This window comes from Betta splendens, chromosome 7 (assembly GCF_900634795.4).
Source record: "Betta splendens chromosome 7, fBetSpl5.4, whole genome shotgun sequence".
NCBI lineage: Eukaryota > Metazoa > Chordata > Actinopteri > Anabantiformes > Osphronemidae > Betta > Betta splendens.
Window position 1 is genome coordinate 11,054,213 of NC_040887.2, and position 18,356 is coordinate 11,072,568.

Sequence of the window (18,356 nt, forward strand, 5' to 3'; positions counted from 1 at the left end):
TAACTGTAGTAGCTTCAGCTAGCTAATAGCTAAAAAGGTACATTGCACTTTTTACTTTTCTTTGCACTTTTACTACACTGCAGTGCACAGGAAATTGACAAAAACATTATTTTAAAAAGTCAGATCATGTTATTATAGCAATAATTTTCGCTTGGCGGGGTTTTAATGGGGACCGGTGGCACCCCTGCCCCCCTCTGGAATTAGACGTTGATGACGTCAGAAACAGAGGGGGGCGGAGTCTGAAGCAACTCGGTCGAACTCGGTTCGGCCAGCACCGCGGCGTGTCTGAGCAAAATGAAACATGGATGAAGAGGTCGCCGAAAGTTGGGAGGAAGCTGTTGATAGTGGGGTAAATAATTAAACACTCCGTGTATGTCCACACTAAAGGCCAAAATGTTTTGGTAGCTTTGCTTTATGTAGATTAAAGTTTGTAGTAGTTCTCGCAAGATTTTTTTTTACTCCCACGGGCCAACAATGTGGCTAACGCGAACGCTAGCTTTAAGAAACTTAACGAGCTAACATTAAGTAGCGAGACTGGTTTCACACGCGATTTAAGCGCTAAGATGTGGGACATTACGTTGTTATGTTGTCTATCCAAGAATGGACAGCCAATTAAAGCGAGCTAAACCCATCGAATTAGATTACTCGCTGTTTAAATGACATGAGCTAATGCTAAGATAGCCGTAGCATTGTTGAAGTCGAATACCTGTCAGTTAAACCTTCCCCTACGCATCGTCTCATGTCTACACATGGTGCAAGACGATTAGCGTTAAGTTCCCTTCACGAACCACTTTCGTCTCACGTTTTCAACGTAGTTGTTATCACGTAAACACATTTTATTTTAGTAAATTAGGCTAAACATAAGCTCACACTATTCCATGCTACTATCTTGTAATCTACACTTAACGGTAACATTAAGTATTTTGAATGGTCAAAATGTTTATATAATCAGGTGTAGGCCGAGTACCAAACTTTTAAAGACTGCACTTGTAGTAACCAGTTGAAATTGATGTTGTTGATGTCGTTAGCTATATGTTAGCTCGTTGGAATAATTTGGTAGTTTCCTGTTAGTTCACAGGTCCTGGCGTTAAATATTACTGAACATTTCCGGTCATGCTGTCAGCTAATGGTCCGGTAGCAGGTTAGTTGAAGTCGCCAAAGCTGTTATAACATGTTCGTAACATTAGCCACCATCGCGGTAGTTGAACAGATCGTCGCCAGCTCGAGAATCGGTGTCTGGCTCATAGGGAAAGCTGTGTCATAACATTGGCAGCGAGTCTGGTTGGAATTAGGGGCGCTTTTATATCTTGAATTGTGATTTGTTGGAATACAGGGCAATCAAAAATGAGTGTCATTTTTGCTGGCAACATCAGGCTGCTAATGTTAGCTGGCTGAGCACACACTGTTATGACTTGGCAGCTGCCCCACACATGTATAAATAGATTGTAACTGAATCCTGTTTCCCATCTACTTTCCCACTTGCTTAATAGCTGCTGTACTCTACTTTTTATCCTAAATCACTGGGTATAATGTTTGTTTGCAGGATTAAAAATTCACTAGTATTTTTGTTACAGGAAATGGACAAGCGGTTAGAGGAGAAACTAAGAATCAGCCAGAAAGAAAGGTAAGGCCTTTTTACGAGCCTCTCATTTACTCATACAACCGGTTTACCGTTTGCTATTAATGTGCGATTTGAATAATCCAGTTAGTTAGTAGTGGACTTCAACCACTTAAATTGTACATTTTAACTATTTTACTAATCAAAAAAAGAGGTTAAGGCATATTGTACAACTCATTTATTGTTACTATTGTTAGCACTGTGCCTTTTTGTAAGGTAAAAGCCGTTTCTAATTGTCTTTCTTTTAGGGAGTCTAGTAACAATTCTACACGATCCCCATTGAGGACAGCCATGGTGATACAGGACGACTCTCTACCAGCAGCACCACCACCTCAGATACGCATTTTGAAGCGCCCAGCCAGCAATGGTTCATTAGGATCATCCATGAGTCAGAACAGACCTACACCACAGGTCAAATCTCTGGCTCAGCGTGAGGCAGAATATGCAGAGGCCAGAAAGAGAATCCTGGGAAGTGCCTGCCCCGACGAGACGCCTCAGGACAAACCCAACACTGATAGGTAATCACAAATATTGACAGTTAAGAGTGGTTTACTCCCATCAATCCTCCCTTGGGTGTTTTTTTTTTCATAAGCTAATTATTTGCCAAACACACACAGCAAATGAGTTAGCATTATTTGCCCCTGTGTACCTGAATTTTGGCAGCATTGGCTGTTTAAGTCACAATCATTGCTTTTTGAAAGTGACAATCATTGCATAATTGAAATGTAAAAAAATAGTTGCCACAGCTGCAAGCATTAAATGTATGTCCTTACATAACATATGTATATGGCTGGTTTGCCACTATGGCAAAGCAGATGCTAAAAAGGACTACTTCCTGAATCCCAGACAAATGTTAGGAACCTACTTATAGTGGGTTTGTAAGAACCTCTGCTGCCCCCGCTGCTGTTACTTTTGGTTTGCACACATGGTTCCCGACCAGAAAACTTTTTATATTTGGTTTTCATTCAAATGAAGCTACAGCTGGCACAGACATATTGCTTTCAAATGTTAAAACTAATTATAAATGGTTTACTGTTGCATACTTGCAAAACCTTTAATGCTAAATAAGCATAGACATGTTCTTTTGGATTTGTCCCGTGATGTATTGTGCCAGCAAAAATGACCAGAACACTATGTTATGTGTGACTCCTATAATTAGGACAGGATCCCCAAAGACCCCTCTAAGAGAAAGAACACCCTTTGAAAGCAAGAATGCAGCTTAAACATGCCCGCTGTAAATACGTTGAAAGTAGTTTCCATCTACTGCAACTGGCATATGAAAAGGCACCGCTCTAATTTTGGTTTCCTCTCTTTCCTGTAGGTCTCTACGCAATAACTCTACAATGTCGTCAGAGGACACCCGATCAAACAATCACACTGTTCGGCAGCCAGCTGGTCCAGATGGCACCCAAGGGTTCCGACAGCACAGATAAGTTGGCCCTGAGCCCATCTGGCCATTGAGAGAAGAGAGATCAATGGCTTTCGGAGAGAAAAGACACCACTGTCTTCTTTAAACTTTTTCTCCAGTTTCATTTTGATACTGCTGCTCAACTCTTCTGCCAGTAGCCTTGTGGAACTGTCGATGAGTAAGGAACTCCAGGAAGAAGTCAGATGTGCTCTTTTCTCTCCCCAGTCCTGTCTGTTTGACACTGTGATTATGGACAACTTATGGACTCACTGTGATGATCCCTTTAAGAGACACCTGACCCCCATCTCGCTTCATTCAGTCCCCAGCGGCTCTATCTCAGAACGCCTGTAAGACGAAAGCATAGACTTGAACCAAGGATGGCGGAGAGTGGGAAAGAAGTGGCAAGCCATAGCAAATAGAGATGAGCTGGTACTTGTGCAGCCTTTCCCAGCAATAATACCAGACATCACTTCTTTCACCTTTTTTATATTTTTAATTTTAGATGTTGGGTCACTAAATTTTATCCTTTTTGTTTTTCTTGCTTTGCTTCAATATTTATCCTAGGGATGCTTTGAAAGGACAAACTTCACACTCATACTGTATGTTATCAAGCAGCTGTTAATTACAACAGCATTAAATGTTTTTTTTAATAAAGTTAACATCTGAAACAAAATAGGAAATACTGACATTTTCAAGCTTTAGTTCTTTTTAAAAATAATGCTACATTCTGCCATTCAATATGAGCAGCCTCAGCTGCAGTTGCACAACTAGTACTGAGCTCACACCTTTAGTACTCGCCACTAATGCTGAGTACTGGTAACAGGTAACTAAGCTGTTAGTATTGTCAGTACTCCCATAATAACTTGCCATTAGTTTGTTTTAAAAACAGAGGGTAATCATGTGTTTCAGGTTGTTTACTTTTTTCTGTATTTCAATGATAACTTTCCAATGTCTTCCTTAGACCTTCATGTCGTTATTTCTATTTAAATGTAAAGGCAAAAAAAAGACAAGGAGCCTCTTCCGTGATTGTTTTTAAGTAGCTCTTCTGCCTTTTTTTATAAGATGTCAGAGCAGTATTTTAAAATGAACCAAAAGCTCATTTAAAATAAAGTCAAAAGTCAGATGCATTTATTTGAAGATCATGCTAAACTTAACGTGGTGAGACAGGGAAATAAATTTACTGCTGTATTTCAAGGTTTCTCCATATCCTGACCATGGCAACAGTGTGCAGGTTGTTAATGTCCTTTATTGAAATATAGTAGGTAGAAACTCAGGTGTAAGGGAGCGAGACTGAATGAATGAAATGAACTAAGATTGTATTTTTGCAACAGGTTTCATTGCCCAGACAGCAATCGTCTATAATTTACTTTAGGATGGCACATGCTGGTCGATGGAAAAGGCGCTTTACACAGCATGAAGGTAAATGTAGCTATGACAATGAGCAGAAGGTTCTTGATCAATGCGAAACTGTAACATGATGCTTTGGTTTAATAACCAATGATCAAGACATTAGAGAAACTGTTGAGAGGTAGCAACTACCTGGCTGTCCACTGTGCCCAATAAATGTTCGTTTATATTTGTCTGGAGATCTCAAAGCCATATTCAGTGGTGCACATCAGTAGTAGAACAGTTCCTTTAAATGGTTTCTTCAGCTTGTGCCTCCTGTAATCACATCTTTATTTCCTGGTTATTGATTTAATACTTTAATTCAAGTTACATTATTTAAGGAGAAATCCTAAATACTGGTAAGAGATTTTTTTTCAGGAAATCCAGCAGCAGAGCAGGAGGCAGACAGGTGTAGCTGAGTCCCGAGTGAGAACACAAACTGCCTGTAAATACTGATTTAATAAAACAGTTTGCAAAGGTGATATGTGGTCATCATTTTACACTTACATTCATCAGAATGAGGTTTGGTTGAAACACTGACTGATCCACAAATGCTACACAAGATTAAGATGACATATACAATGAAGCGTTTAAGGCATGTGCAAAACTCTGCGATGTTGGGCAGACTGTAAATACTGTAACACTGAAAGTGCAAAGCAGTGTACAATGTAACCCATGAAAGTGATGAGAGCTCTGTTTAACAGGTTGCTAAATAAATAATAAAACAGTAGAGGTAATGTACAGCGTGAAGGAGGCAACCGCTTCTGGAATGAGCTGCTTCCAAAAAAGCCAATAAGTGGCATAAATACATGTTATATTGCACCAAAAAAATCTTCTGTTTTTTTTCTAACTAAAAACAAAACCAGAACCAAGAGAAACTGGAATGATGATTTGGTTGAACTGAGCCTTTGTGTAGTTAAAGCGTACAAACCCACCAGAGCAGTGTGACAATGTTCACACTAACATGGCAACATTTTTAAAAACACTATAATTACATAAAAATAGTTTTAATTTAGAGGTAAACATGATTCGTGTTGCATGTGGCTCAGACATCCACTGTGTCCAACACAGGAGGGGCAGACGCTACCTCATGGACAGGACTGTATTTTCTGTGGGGGACAGGGTTTGATTGAGAGGCGGCCATGAGGGCGAGTCACACAGAGAGGTGTGCAGGCGTTTGTATAGTTTCTTCGACGGGCGCCTCCCACGCAGCAGCCGAAGACAGTTTAAGATACCCAGGTCTATCAGCACCTGGAAAAATACAGGTAACAACGTCTGGAAGGCAGGGAAATGAACAACAAAGATTTTGACTTGGTCTAATAAAAAGCACAGCTGGTTCTGTTCTATGAAGAACAGAAGAATCGACACTTACCTCGACAAAAAAGCTAATTATGAAGTTGAGACCAGCCAGGGCGATGAGCAGCAATTTAAAATTCATGTCGGTGTAATTGTACAATTGAAATACTCTGCAAACCGCCGAGCCAGGGTACACAACCAGCCAAATCATGATGCCAAAGAGGGCGAGCAGCAGACTGAGGAAAATCACTGGGAAAAAAGTTGAAATCTAAGTTCTCTTTGTATTGTTTATAATTTATCTGTGTATCATATTTCAAACTCTAAAGCATAGTTCATCTTCAACACTTCTAACAGCTTACCATTGTAGTACAGGGGTTTCTTGTGAGGGTAGCCCTTGGTGACCACCACAGCCATGATGATATACTGGAAACCTGACAAGTCAAACACAGCAGTGTTCCCCATATTGGGCAGATTGGCAGCTCCGAACACAGTCGAATTGACTGGAATATACCTACAGAGGACGAGGCAGAAAACCAGGTTTAACAGTGGAAAAAAGACGCTAGAAGTTAAACCATCATTGTAAAAGTCTAGTCTCTCCCCACAGATGCACTGACCAGTCCTGTGACATGGTGATGAAGAGCGCAGAGAGCTGACCCAGGATCACCACACAGGTGTGAAGAAACAGGCTACCCAGGACGGGCAGGGCCAGTAGGCTGGCTGGGGGTCTGCACGGATACAGCTCATCACTGGGGCCTCCTCTTCCCATCACGATGGCCAGCACAGTCACCAGAGCAATGTCACAGAACAGGAACTGTAGGTCAGCGACAGCCGTATTCACCTGCACGCGCACAGAAAGTGTCGGATGTTATGATATGATGATAATTGTAAAAAAAAAAAGACAGTGAACATGAGTAGCCAGTAATCCCGCTCTGGTAGACAAGTACCGATAAATATATTGAGCAGTTACTCACAGAGTAGAGGATGAGGACAGAGCAGAACTGGATGAAGCTGTACATGGCCATGTACCTGAAGAGACTGAAGGAGGTAACTAGAGAACACCGGCCCTCCCTGCACAGACGGAGGTTAAATAAACGCTATTAAGCCTTCCGCCTTCTTCTGCTGCTCTTTGGACGCTAACCATCCATATGTCACCTGATGAGCAGCGGCACGCAGCTGATGTTTTGGGTGTTGGAGGTGAAAGGAGAAGCCACCGACGCCTCGGCCTCAGACAGCGACACCCCAACATCAGCGGCTCTGAGGGCCCCGCAGTCGTTGGCCCCGTCCCCACACATGCCCACGCGGTAGCTGCAAGGACGGAGAGGGGGGAATTAAGATCCCATTGTTATCTCAGCAGCCACTCCCTGCTTCCCAGCAGTGACATAATACAGGACGCATACATCCACACACATTTGAGTATTATTTGTTTAAACTCACTTCAGCTTTTGCAGCTCCTTCACCAGCTGGGTTTTCTGGTCGGGGGCCATGCGTGCAAATATTGTGGCTCGCATCAAGACCTGAAATGACGCCACAATCATGAGGAAAGGTGATCTGATGCCTCTGTCCCAGTCCCTAATCCACAGCTGCTGGTGAATAGGACATTCTACTACGATTAAACAAGTCACATTACCTTTGGCAGATGTTCAGGGAAGTGGTCACACAGGGCAGCAAAGGACTTGCCATTAATAGCCAGCCGGTAGACAAAACTACCCTGATACAGGCCCTGAGGAGACACGGAGCATCTATAGCTTTATCTGATGCCAGCGGGACCACATCACTACTGATGGTTCAGCTTAAAAAGCACTACGTTTCCCAGTCAGGCTGCCGTAATAATTAACAGCGAACAAACAGGGTTGAAAGCAGCAGGACCAACCTGAGTGATGACTTCCACAGAGCTCTGAGTGTCTTCCAAGCTGAACTTCAGGGTGGGCATGGCCCGTGTGGTGTGGGGAGTGGCATTAACAAATATGACTTTCTCATCAGACCCCACCATCCCGCAGCTCTTTGCTACATTAACTGCTGTTAGAATGTTGTCCCCTTTATGAATACAGACCAAAGAATCATGAGGCAACTTGTAATGACAGGGTGCATTTATTTTCATTTTATTACATTTTCTTATTTTTTACCTCAGCGCTAGATACGTCTAGACTTTATTGCCTTCATAAAAAAAACAGGATCTCACCAGTGACCATGATGCTGCGAATGCATGCTTTCCTCAGGATATTGATAACCACGGGACTCTCCGGCTTCACCAGGTTCTTCATCATCAGCAGGCCTAGAAACTGCATGTCCTTCTCCACCTCCCCTCTGTGGACAGACAAACAGCTGCATCAACACACAAACTGTACTTTAGAAAGTCTTTTACGCAGGATGGATTCTTACCTTTCAATGGTCCTAAAGTCTGTGTTTTTATCCAGAGGTTTATAACCAAGTGCAAGAACCCTGAGGCCCTCGCTGGAGAAGGTGCGCAGTTTGCTGGGGAACTTTGACGGCACTGTTAATTAAACGACAGCATCTCATTCAGTACAGACGTTTCCAAAAGAGATCAAGGACGTGTAGAATCAAAACCAAAACTGAATGCTGCCCGCCTGTATCTGCTTGGCAAAGGCTGGCCACCATCTCTGGGGACCCCTTGATGAAAGCGAACGCCGAGCGTCCTCCACTGGCCACTGCCACCACACTCATCCTCTGCAGGGCCGAGGAGAAGGGGAACCTCTGAACAATGGCCACCGCCTCGCTGGTCGACTAAAAGAAGACAGCTATTATGCACGATAATAAAATAAAAGAAATATTTTTATATCAGGTCTGCAGAAATAATGGCCACATTTCCAGCAGAAATTGGTCTGTTTGTTAGAAAATAATAATTTCTGAAACAAATATTCTCCATGCATCAATTTAGAGACCTACATTCCCTTGGAGCTGGTGTGCAGGAGGTCTCATTACAGCCAAAACCTTATTGTCTCCAAACTCTGCATCCAGTGCACTTCCATCTCCTTCCGGTTCCTGAAGAGTCTGGAACAAAAAGAATCAATATTGTTGAACAATCAACCAAGCAAATACTACCCAAAAAGCGCTTTGAGAGTAATAATTCACACCAACATACCCATCCAGTGGACTCCACCATCTTGAGCTCCAGAGGGTCTCCTAGGGGCTGACCGTGCAGCAGTGTCACGGTGTGACAGCAGGCGAGGCCTGAGAGCATGGGGCCTGATGGCAGCTGGCTCGGCTCTGGGACCAGCTCTGAGAAGCCAGCAGGTCCACCCTCAATCACCCCCCACACGTCCAGCCCATCCTCAGTTAGAGTTCCTGTCTGGAAAAGTACACGTAGACCGGTAGACGGTCTGCACTTAGAGCGTTTCTAGACTTTGACCCTGCTTTTCATTCACCCATTCACACACCGATGGCAGAACGGTCACACAGCTGCCCTGAATGAAATTTGAAACGCGCACACATCCCATTAAAGCTGTAGATTCAATTCTGTTAAACCTCCTCACCTTGTCAAAACAGAAGACTGAGACTTTGCTGCAGACGTTGATGCGCGGTGGACTGATGCAGAAGACCCCCTTCTTCTTCAGCCGGTGCTGGGCGTAGATGGTGCCGGTCGTGATGGCGGCTGGCAGCGCGGGAGGCACAGCGATGGTCACAATATCCAGAGTCCTGATCACCAACTCCCACCAAGACAACTGCAATGAAATACATACACAGGCTGTGGTTGAGTGAAATTTGCTCAAGTGCTTATGTTACTGTACATCTTAGCCTCCACTTACACTGGATCTGTAGAGGACCACGAAGCTGTAAATGGTGCCAATAAGGGCTGAAGCAAGAAAGAAAATACTGTTATAAACACATTTAATTAATATTATTATATAAACTCCTAGAGACGTACATCACCAAAGTAAGTGGTACTATTAAAACAAAAACTTAGGATGCTATTACAGTTCTTACCGACACAACCCAGAATGAGCAGGAACTTGACGGCGTCCTGGTAGAAGCGGAAGTTGATTGGCTGAGGATACAAAATGGAGCTGACCAGGCTGCCTTTGGCTGTAAAAAACCCTGAGGGCGAAAAACAAACAGGATTTCTTTGATCAAGAGTGCAAACACTGGCTCCCGAAGGGCGTGTCAGTAGATAAAAAAGCCCAGGGTCAGCCGCCTAATTCCCAGCTGATTCAGACTACGCGATGCCCACATCTTCGTTCAAGATGGAAATGAATAGCAGGGTTAATACGGTAAAGACTGTGTTCCTGTTACCAATCCTGGGTAACGTTATCGCCTCGCCACCACTTTATCTACTGTACGTACCAGTGCTTGTGACCACAGCTACAGCTCCGCTGCCTGTTGGCCCTCCGCCCTTAGCCTGAATGAGCTGGGTCCCGCAGAAGAGGGTGTGTCTGCGCTCCGCTTCTGCGCTGAACTTCCCTTCGCCAGCTGGCAGCGGGGTTTTTAGCACCGGAACACTCTCACCTGGGGAGTGAATCAGTGACAAGGACACACTTAGACACAAGAATGTATGGTGTGATTAAAGCTGCTGTTTAAATGATTAATTAAAAGTCTTTCTTCAGCTGCCGACAGACCTGTAAGCATGCTCTCATTGACCAGACACTCTCCAGCCAGCAGGGCAGCGTCACATGGAAGCAGCAAGCCTTCCTGAGGTATGATCAGACAGTCGCCTGGAACCAGATCCAGGGAGGTCACACACTCCTCCTCTGAGAGAAAAAAACACACGCCCAGCAATTAATGTCGTCGTAGAGAGTTCTGGGTTGAACACAGAATAGGTAGAAAGAAGGGATCTGGGAGCATGCTCGTTGGTGTGTTCGTTTTCATGTTCCAGCTTAGGACCAGCGTCTGGTCTGTGGCTGGATATAAACAGACGAACTGATAACTGGCTACAGCAACTCTAACCACAGGCTTGTTTCCAAGCATTGAAGTTGCTGTGCAAGGTTTTGTGGAAGCAAACACACCTTGTTTGTTCTGGTAAATGTCAGTGCTCACACAAAATGAAACACTGTCCATGTGTAAACATGATACTTGACTCTCTCTGAGCCAACCAAACTACGACTGTATTACTGTAGTAATCATCCAATGGACCCATAGGTGTAATATAAGAGGTGACTTGCTAGCACAGTCTTCTTGAATAACAGCACAGGCTTTGCCCTCAAAACTGATTATGAAGCTAGATTCATTTTCGCATTAGATGCACGCGTTTGCAAACCTCACCTCCTGAGTTTCTGCGCACTCTCACGTCTGTGACCAAACGGGCCATGTTGTGGAGCGTGACGCTTTGCTGTAGGTTGAATAAAAGAAAACTCAGACACCAGTGTTAACATCATGAGCGATAATCAGATTATGTATCTAAATTACAGACCCACCTTGCGTGTCTCATAAAGTGAGACACTGATGGAGATGATGGATATAATAAATATACATATGGCGTAATAATAATAGTGATCTATTATCCACAGGGTGATGCTGAAGATTTGGAACACATAAAAGGGGTTGAGAACCTGCAGAAGCAGATGCAGAGAAGAATAAAATACCATTTAAGGCATCATTACAAATATGTCTGATGCAGAATAAACAATCGATTTCCCCCTCACCTCCTCAAACAAAAGAGTTATGTACGGCTTCACAGGTACATCAATCAGGTTGGGCCCATAAATGCGTTTCCTGGAGGAATTGGAAATTACTCCTCAGTGCCCGTGGAGATTATTTAATATTGCTATTTTGATGTCAATTAAGGATTTCCTACCTCACGTCCTGCTCCAAGTGACTTAAACCATTTTGGAAGCCGTACAGGTCCTTGCAAGTCCAGTCCTCATTGAGGACACTGTAGACAAGGTAGAAGTGTTAAAACTGGTCAAGAGATGACTTTAAATCAATATAAACAAATTATATCTTATATAAATATATTTTTTTAATCAAAAAATATACTTAGTACACTGTATATCTTTAGGATTTTATATCCACATATTAAAATTTAAATGCCACAGGTGTTAGTTTTCATTTTTAATATACTACCTAACGTGACAGAAAGCTCCTTTCCTGTCCATCCAGACGTATCGAAGGCCTTCAAACACATAGTAGCGCAGCAGTGTTTTCTGTAACAGAACAGTGGTCGCTTTCAGTCTGTTTAAGATGAAATAATAATAATAATAATAATAATAATAATAATAATAATAATAATAATACAGCAGCAGCATGGGGCCGCTCGTCGTCTCCCTCACCTTCTCCTTGTACAGCTCTACTTTACTAGTATCCCTCCATCTCCACTCAGTTTCCTCCAGGTCACCGACAAAGTCCAAACTAACAGGAAAGATACAAGGCATCGGTTCTGACAGATTGCAAAAAGGCCTGATGTAATGTTGACAGAAGACACAGAGATGGAGCTGACCTGCCCTCCTCCATCTCCTCAGTGAGGACCGCCACCACTTGATGCTGCCCCACACAGTTCTAAAACATTTTAATAAATCAATTATGATCATATAAATCCACTGTGGCTGAAATTTTATGTTGGTAGATGAACTGTAACACCTTAATTACTTACACCCAGTAAGTACTGAAATTCAGTCATGTTTCTTGCAAACTCTCAGTAATGATTTCAGATGTGAAGAAGAATTTAAATTGTAAATAAAATGTATTTTCTCACTCTTATTAGAACAATATCTGCCAGTGGCAGAGGACAGGAGCGGCAGCGTGCGAGGACACCAAGCCGAGGACGCCAGTGAAAGACAATCAGGGGAAGACCCAAGGTCAACACGGCTGCCAGACGCCACAGCCAGACCCGCCAGCGGACCCACTTGTACCCCTGGGCATCCTGGAGCAAAGCAGTCAGACAGAACTTTCAGACTCAAGCACAGGCTCGCATTGAGAATCAGAGGTTCTGGTGCCTCTGGTGTGCTTATTTGCATCTGCGCTGCATTATCAAAGGCGCGGATAAGGGAAATTCACAATCACTGGTTCCTCTGTGTGTGCGTGTAAAAATAAAACTGTTAAACCCACAACTTGAGGTGACAGGTGTATATGGCCATTTTTACACCGCAAGTGAAGCGCGCGGCTTCTGTTTGCGTTAGCGCTTCACTTGTCGTGTTTGCGTTCCTTGTTTTAATGCAAATCTTCACACGTGAGGCGACAGATCTTCAGCGACCTGTCAGTCTGGCTGGAGGGTGGTTGAGGTCCTTACCATGTGTGAGACCGGCCTGAGCTGGGGGTCCCGTGGACTGGGTGAGGGGAGTCCACTCTGCGGCTCCACAGCGCTACCTGCACAACAGGTGACAGGAAATAAGGTTATAAGGAAAGGATAAATGGCAGGGAGGAGAGAGAGGGTTCATTCATCACCAAGAAACATCTTGTTTCATTTTGCCCACACCTGTTCTTTACCTGTATGTATGGAGAATGAGCTTTTACCTATTGGTTCCGTGTGTTCTGTTTATTCCCCTTTGGGGAGGCACGGTTTTAAAGCTCACGTTCTCGTCCTACCTGTTGTTCCTGCCGAGGGCGCATTGTCTTTTCTTATCTTCTTTACATGTCTAGAATAAAGTTTTAATCTTTTCCCCCCCATAATGTAAATCCGTGTCCAGTTACAATGGCCAGTAATTAAAGATAATCTAAAGTTGGTGTTGGATTGACATTTTTGAATCTGTGAAACTAAAACACGTGCATTAAACCGAGCCATGCTCACACTGCAATAGTTCAGTGCTTTCATGGTGGGAACACACTGACAGAAACACAAGACACACTGCGAACGTTCAGCGCAGTCCCCGTGTTTCTCACGTCTCAGAAACGCAACCACAAACACACTCGGGGCATCAACGTCACCAGGATCAATTAACGCATCTGATCTTCGTCTCACGTGGAAACTTGTCTACAGAACCAGGTAAAGTCATGAGGAGAAGCCCCTTAACTGATGAGCGGAGGTTTGAGCCCGTCGCAGCTTCGGGCTCTTCGCTGCTCTTCGTCCGTCGCAGCTTCGGCTCTTCGCGTGCAGCGAAGAGCTCGCTTCCGCTTCTTAACAACGCCGACACAAAACCACACGTATTGAAAATGAAACACTCTTAAAAAGGAACGAACCGAGCTTACCGTCAAGCTGAAAACGCTGTGATTAACAATAACCTGCGAAACTATCGCCACCGAGTCATTTATACCGCGCTTCAACTTCAACACGTTCAGGTGAGACGTCGTTGAAACGCTCCTCGCGCGGCTCCGGCTCCGCGTCGCGCGACTCCGGCGTCGGACAGCGGACCTGTTCAACCGGTTCCTGCAGCTCAGTTCCAATGGGATGCGCCCACGAAACAAGAGTCCGTGAGCTGTCACCATTAAAAGGCAGGACCGAACGACAGATAATCTCTATGAACGCGAGCTCCCACGGCCCGAGAACCGGAATCTACGGGGCAGAACACTGGTCAACAGTCAACAGGTGTTATCAGTGATGTTATCACTGAATATTCATATTTGAACAACGACTCAAACACTCGCGTTATCAAAGGTAATATTATGTCATGATAACATCTGCACTGCAGGTGAAGAAGATGTGAACATATTAAATGCTAAAAACAAATACATCTTTAGTTATTTATAAAAGGTTTTAGTTCCATATTTGCACTCATTAAGTGTTAATATACTTTTGCCCCAGGTGAAGAAGATGTGACCATATTAAATGCAAAAAACAAATACATCTTAGTTATTTATAAAAGGTTTTAGTGTCATATTTACACTCATTAAGTGTTTTCATACTTTTGGCCACAGCGGCTTGGTCCTACAAACACAGGTATGGATTATAGCACAAATATTTAGTAACTTAACAACAGTCAACAGTTGGACAGCGTGTGGTGCAGTGCCCTTCTATTCAAATACGCTTTTACTTTAGTATTGGTTTTATGTACTTCTTTATGGAGTCTCGTTAAGTTTGATGCAGTGTATTTACTCTGTACTTTATGGGCACAAATCTACAGACACAGCACTATCTACACACCGAAAAAGGCCAGGCTAGTCAGTTTTTTAAGCACACAACTGTAAAAGCATCATGTGAAAGTTATTCAAGGCGAAGTGGTGTTTTTTAGCCAAATCACATGCCCACTTTGTCCTACATAGGGCAGTTCCCACAAAAATAAATGTCAGTTCACCAAAAGACTTGATATTTAACAGCTAACAAGATTTAAATGACTTGTTATCGTTATGTGAGTTATAGTAGTTAATATATATACCTGATTTAATTTTTCTCCCAACACATAAGAATTCCACATATATTAAGTCATTATTTAGACCTTTTAAATTACATACAGTATGAACAGAAATATAAATTGTATAAGTATATAGCTATAGCTCTGTTCAAAGTGAGAAAAGAGGGCATTGCTTTCACAGGGCTTCCAGGCTGACAATTAGAGTTAAGGTTTCTGAAATTACTTTGGACAACACCGAGAAATTCCAGGTTTTCCTTAACCAGATCTTTACACACTGAGAAGTGGCAAAAAAGGAAATGAATCTGCACAAACGTAGAGGCAGACACAAGACAGTCATCTGAGCTGGGTGTGCAAGAACCCTCAAACAAGACAGCACCAGCTTCAGTTCCACACTCTTTCAGTTTCAGGGCGATGGAGTGATGAACACAAATAGGTTTAAATTGAATAAGACGCTTGTCTGGATACCAGACAAGTAGGTCAGTAAGACATAAACAGCAGGAAAAGTTGGAACATGTATGATCGACTGGGGTGCTTTACAAAGTAACTACAGTAAATATGCTTGTACTCATTTTACAGTTTTTGAGCGAATTGTGTTAATAACAACTACAACTACACTAAAACTATAATTTATGAAAAACGACTGTCTCTGTCTTTCTACCTAAGTACTGCTTATAAACCATGAATTTCAAAAATTAGAAAGTAGTCTGGTTTGAGTAACATCTAAAATTACAAAATGATTTTGTCTGATTATGACATTTATATTAGAGTTTTATGCAAGTTCACATTTTCTGTCAGCCCCCGTTTAATGACTTGGTGTATTACCTGAAGATTGTTGCATTTTGGGTTTCCAAAGAGAACTTAATTACCTTTATACATAATGAAATCCAACAAAGTGAGTTACTGGTCAGGTGCTGTTTTGCTGCTGTTAGCGAACCGTTACCCAATACCTGTTCAGTGTTACAGTCTCCTCTAATGATATTCAGGCACACTTACCGCGTCTGTCCATCCTCCGGTTACAGTGGAAGACCTACGACATCCTGATCTGAATAGTTATGCGTCCTCGAACCAGTGGACGCCAATAAAAAGCTAATATGAAAACACCAACGTTAGCGTTTACTATCGCTTTTTACGGAAACCCATGCAGGACATAAAGATTCCGACCTACGCATGCGTCTTTCGGTCCCAACGCAGACCAGGAAACAAAATAAAAAGCAAGGCGCGAGACCCCGAAAATAATAATTCTGTGGGTTTATTATTAGGAGATTTATGTTTGTATGAACATTTTCTGGTATTTTGTTTTGTCCAGAGACATATGTTTTTCTGCTTTGGCAAGACAAAATCTGTGTTTTTATTAAGATTATAATAAACAAATGAGAAAATTATTCATTGTCATCTACTATATTTAATATTTATTATAAACTCAGCACAGCTTTTTAAAGTGCTGAAATATTAACTATCCGAATAACAAATTTTGAGCTTTAACAACAGATTCTGATATTTCACAATGTGGGAAAAAATATAAAGTGTGGTGTATCTTCAGACGCCCTCCTTTCCAATGAAACTCAAGAGCTGTGCTTTTCTGGTTTTCTCTCCACTTCCTCTTCGCTTGGCTTGAGGTATTGTTTGATCTTAAGTCAGCTGGGTTTTTTCCTGCGTAAGTAAGTTCGTATGGGGACAACACACTGTAAGCAACTGTTACAGCATTAAGTCAAAAGCAAAGTCATTGCATGTGAATGAACGATTTTTATTAAAATACCTTTGAGCAAGTCTTAGTTCAGTTCATTATAGTGTGGCAGGGTCAATCTCATTCTTTATCTTGATAAGAACCATGGGACCACAGTTATATTAATAGTTACATACAAATATTTTAAACAGTTTTATACATTTATGTAAAAGGTGATGATACTCACCTCACTCGCTATACATTATTCTTGCAAACATAGACATTGTCGTGGCTTATGTGTTGAAATCTCATTCATGTGTCTGCATTCATGGTTTGTCTCCAGGTTTATCAGGGTCCCAACGATAAACTATCTTTATTTTGGGTTCAGGAGCCAGGGCGGCCGCAGTCTGTGTGTGCCGCAGCCTCTCTATGAATAAATAAAGAATTATGGGCATCAAGGAGGGGTTTTACATAGAAATACTATAGTAATTCATATATTAACGTGCATTTTCTATTTTTGACTTGGACTGAAGTCAAGACAATAAGAAAGTCTCGTGTTTCCCTCTAGTGGTCGCTTGCCTAAATTGACATGAACCTGTTAACGTCGCTGCATCCAAGGCAGTTACTACCAGCACAAAACTTAAATACTGTTATGAACTTAAAAAAACAAATGTATGTGTGAGATAATTTTTATATTTACTGTACACATATTTGTGGGGAAGAAAGCGTTGAACAACACATTAGGTGACTTTCATTCATACTAATTCTACTGAACATGAAACGAACGTAATGATTAAATTATTACTAAATTTAGTTACAGCGTGAAGTGAGGCAGATAATACTAGAAAACTGTTCTGTCAAACATGTCCATATATAAAACAGTGAGAGTTAATAACGAATGTACTGTAGGTCTCTATAAACTAAACGATCAATCATTTGTTCTTAATTGCTAAATTATTTTCTTATTACGGACTTACCGAGTAACACCGAGCACCGACATCTTCTTTTCTAGAGATGTTTGCCACACATCACGGTCGCACAAGTAGGCGGCGGACACGCTGGTTCTGGTAGCCCCGCCCCCTTTACGCGCGTTTACGGAAGTAAAGCGTGAGCGTGCGTCATGCGCGACGCTTTCACGTACCAGCTGTTTCATCCACAGACTACACAACAAGCTGATGGACTGTCGCGCTTGTTTTGTTAAAGAAGATTTCCTAAATAAATAACGTGGAAATAAACATCAGACACCAAAATAATAAAGAAGAAATGTGCAAATGTGTTGAGGATAACAGTGAATAAACTAATGTATCTTTGACGTGTATTATCTTTGAATCACAAGATATGTTAGATAAAATAGCTTTAAGTAGCTGTTAAATGTTAAATGATGCACTAAACAACTCCCCATGCCGTTGTCCCTGTTTCTCTTATTTTTAGGCAGTCAGGCTTTAAGGTGCAGACTGTAGGTTGCTTCATTGGATGTGGTTCTCATTGTGAGTCTTGGTGTTTAGTTATATCAATATTTTCCACATTCAAATCAGCCTTTATGCCACTTTATCCATCATCTTCTTCAAATTGGTTAAATAGCTCATAAATACTTACCAGTCCTGTTTAGGCTTTTTCTCTTTGATATTCTAATTTCCTGCAGCGTTCACTGTTTCCAGCTGAAACTGATGCATTTCTGCAGACCTGACACACCAGGTTCAGCTGCAGTGCCAAACCTTGTGATGATGCTCTGTTTAAATCGCATATTCATGAGTCACGATTTTTGCATCGCAGGAGAAAACCTCAGAGGCGCTCTCCCCTGCATGCCTTTAT

The 18,356-nt window shown here is 42.3% G+C and overlaps 2 protein-coding genes and 1 long non-coding RNA gene across 6 annotated transcripts; 1 reads left to right on the forward strand and 2 right to left on the reverse strand.

The window, feature by feature from the left end:
* The first annotated feature begins 205 nt into the window (after positions 1 to 205).
* Positions 206 to 4,894, forward strand: szrd1 (SUZ RNA binding domain containing 1). Its single transcript, XM_029156695.2, has 4 exons — positions 206 to 349; positions 1,575 to 1,624; positions 1,867 to 2,136; positions 2,940 to 4,894. The coding sequence occupies exons 1-4, from the start codon at positions 302 to 304 to the stop codon at positions 3,049 to 3,051; spliced, it is 480 nt and encodes a 159-aa protein (XP_029012528.1). The 5' UTR covers positions 206 to 301; the 3' UTR covers positions 3,052 to 4,894.
* On the reverse strand, positions 4,853 to 16,030 carry atp13a2 (ATPase cation transporting 13A2). Of its 4 annotated transcripts, XM_055510348.1 has the most exons (30): positions 13,782 to 14,099; positions 13,607 to 13,709; positions 12,886 to 12,962; positions 12,352 to 12,519; positions 12,097 to 12,155; positions 11,930 to 12,008; positions 11,724 to 11,803; positions 11,455 to 11,532; positions 11,303 to 11,372; positions 11,075 to 11,209; positions 10,923 to 10,989; positions 10,280 to 10,411; positions 10,008 to 10,169; positions 9,651 to 9,761; positions 9,473 to 9,519; positions 9,200 to 9,388; positions 8,809 to 9,015; positions 8,613 to 8,717; positions 8,294 to 8,450; positions 8,088 to 8,199; positions 7,888 to 8,012; positions 7,579 to 7,742; positions 7,336 to 7,428; positions 7,143 to 7,222; positions 6,861 to 7,013; positions 6,680 to 6,776; positions 6,323 to 6,546; positions 6,068 to 6,219; positions 5,785 to 5,957; positions 4,853 to 5,663 (listed from the first exon to the last, which is right to left on the reverse strand). In XM_055510348.1, exons 1-30 carry the CDS (start codon positions 14,016 to 14,018, stop codon positions 5,496 to 5,498), a joined length of 3,804 nt encoding a protein of 1,267 aa, XP_055366323.1. In that variant the 5' UTR covers positions 14,019 to 14,099; the 3' UTR covers positions 4,853 to 5,495. The 4 variants fall into 4 exon arrangements, with proteins under 4 accessions (XP_055366323.1, XP_029012526.1, XP_029012527.1 ...); XM_029156693.3 differs by lacking the exons at positions 13,607 to 13,709; positions 13,782 to 14,099 and adding an exon at positions 15,875 to 16,030; XM_029156694.3 differs by lacking the exon at positions 13,607 to 13,709 and having other exon boundaries at positions 13,782 to 13,920.
* Positions 16,031 to 16,064: 34 nt separating this feature from the next.
* LOC114859158 (uncharacterized) lies at positions 16,065 to 17,799 on the reverse strand. Its single transcript, XR_003786472.3, has 3 exons — positions 17,522 to 17,799; positions 16,638 to 16,971; positions 16,065 to 16,531 (listed from the first exon to the last, which is right to left on the reverse strand). It is a non-coding gene; the product is annotated as an uncharacterized LOC114859158 (long non-coding RNA).
* Positions 17,800 to 18,356: the final 557 nt, after the last annotated feature.

Bases quoted from the DNA above. Each gene is read 5' to 3' on its own strand.
- szrd1 (XM_029156695.2), top strand. From the start codon at position 302: ATGGATGAAGAGGTCGCCGAAAGTTGGGAGGAAGCTGTTGATAGTGGG. The intron at 350-1,574 runs GTAAATAATTAA...TTTTTGTTACAG, and splicing joins AGGAAGCTGTTGATAGTGGG to GAAATGGACAAGCGGTTAGA. The intron at 2,137-2,939 runs GTAATCACAAAT...TCTTTCCTGTAG, and splicing joins GACAAACCCAACACTGATAG to GTCTCTACGCAATAACTCTA.
- atp13a2 (XM_055510348.1), bottom strand. From the start codon at position 14,018: ATGGTGACAGCTCACGGACTCTTGTTTCGTGGGCGCATCCCATTGGAA. The intron at 12,156-12,351 runs GTGAGAAAATAC...AAAATGTTTTAG, and splicing joins CAGATATTGTTCTAATAAGA to AACTGTGTGGGGCAGCATCA. The intron at 7,743-7,887 runs GTGAGATCCTGT...GTATTCATAAAG, and splicing joins TCGCAGCATCATGGTCACTG to GGGACAACATTCTAACAGCA.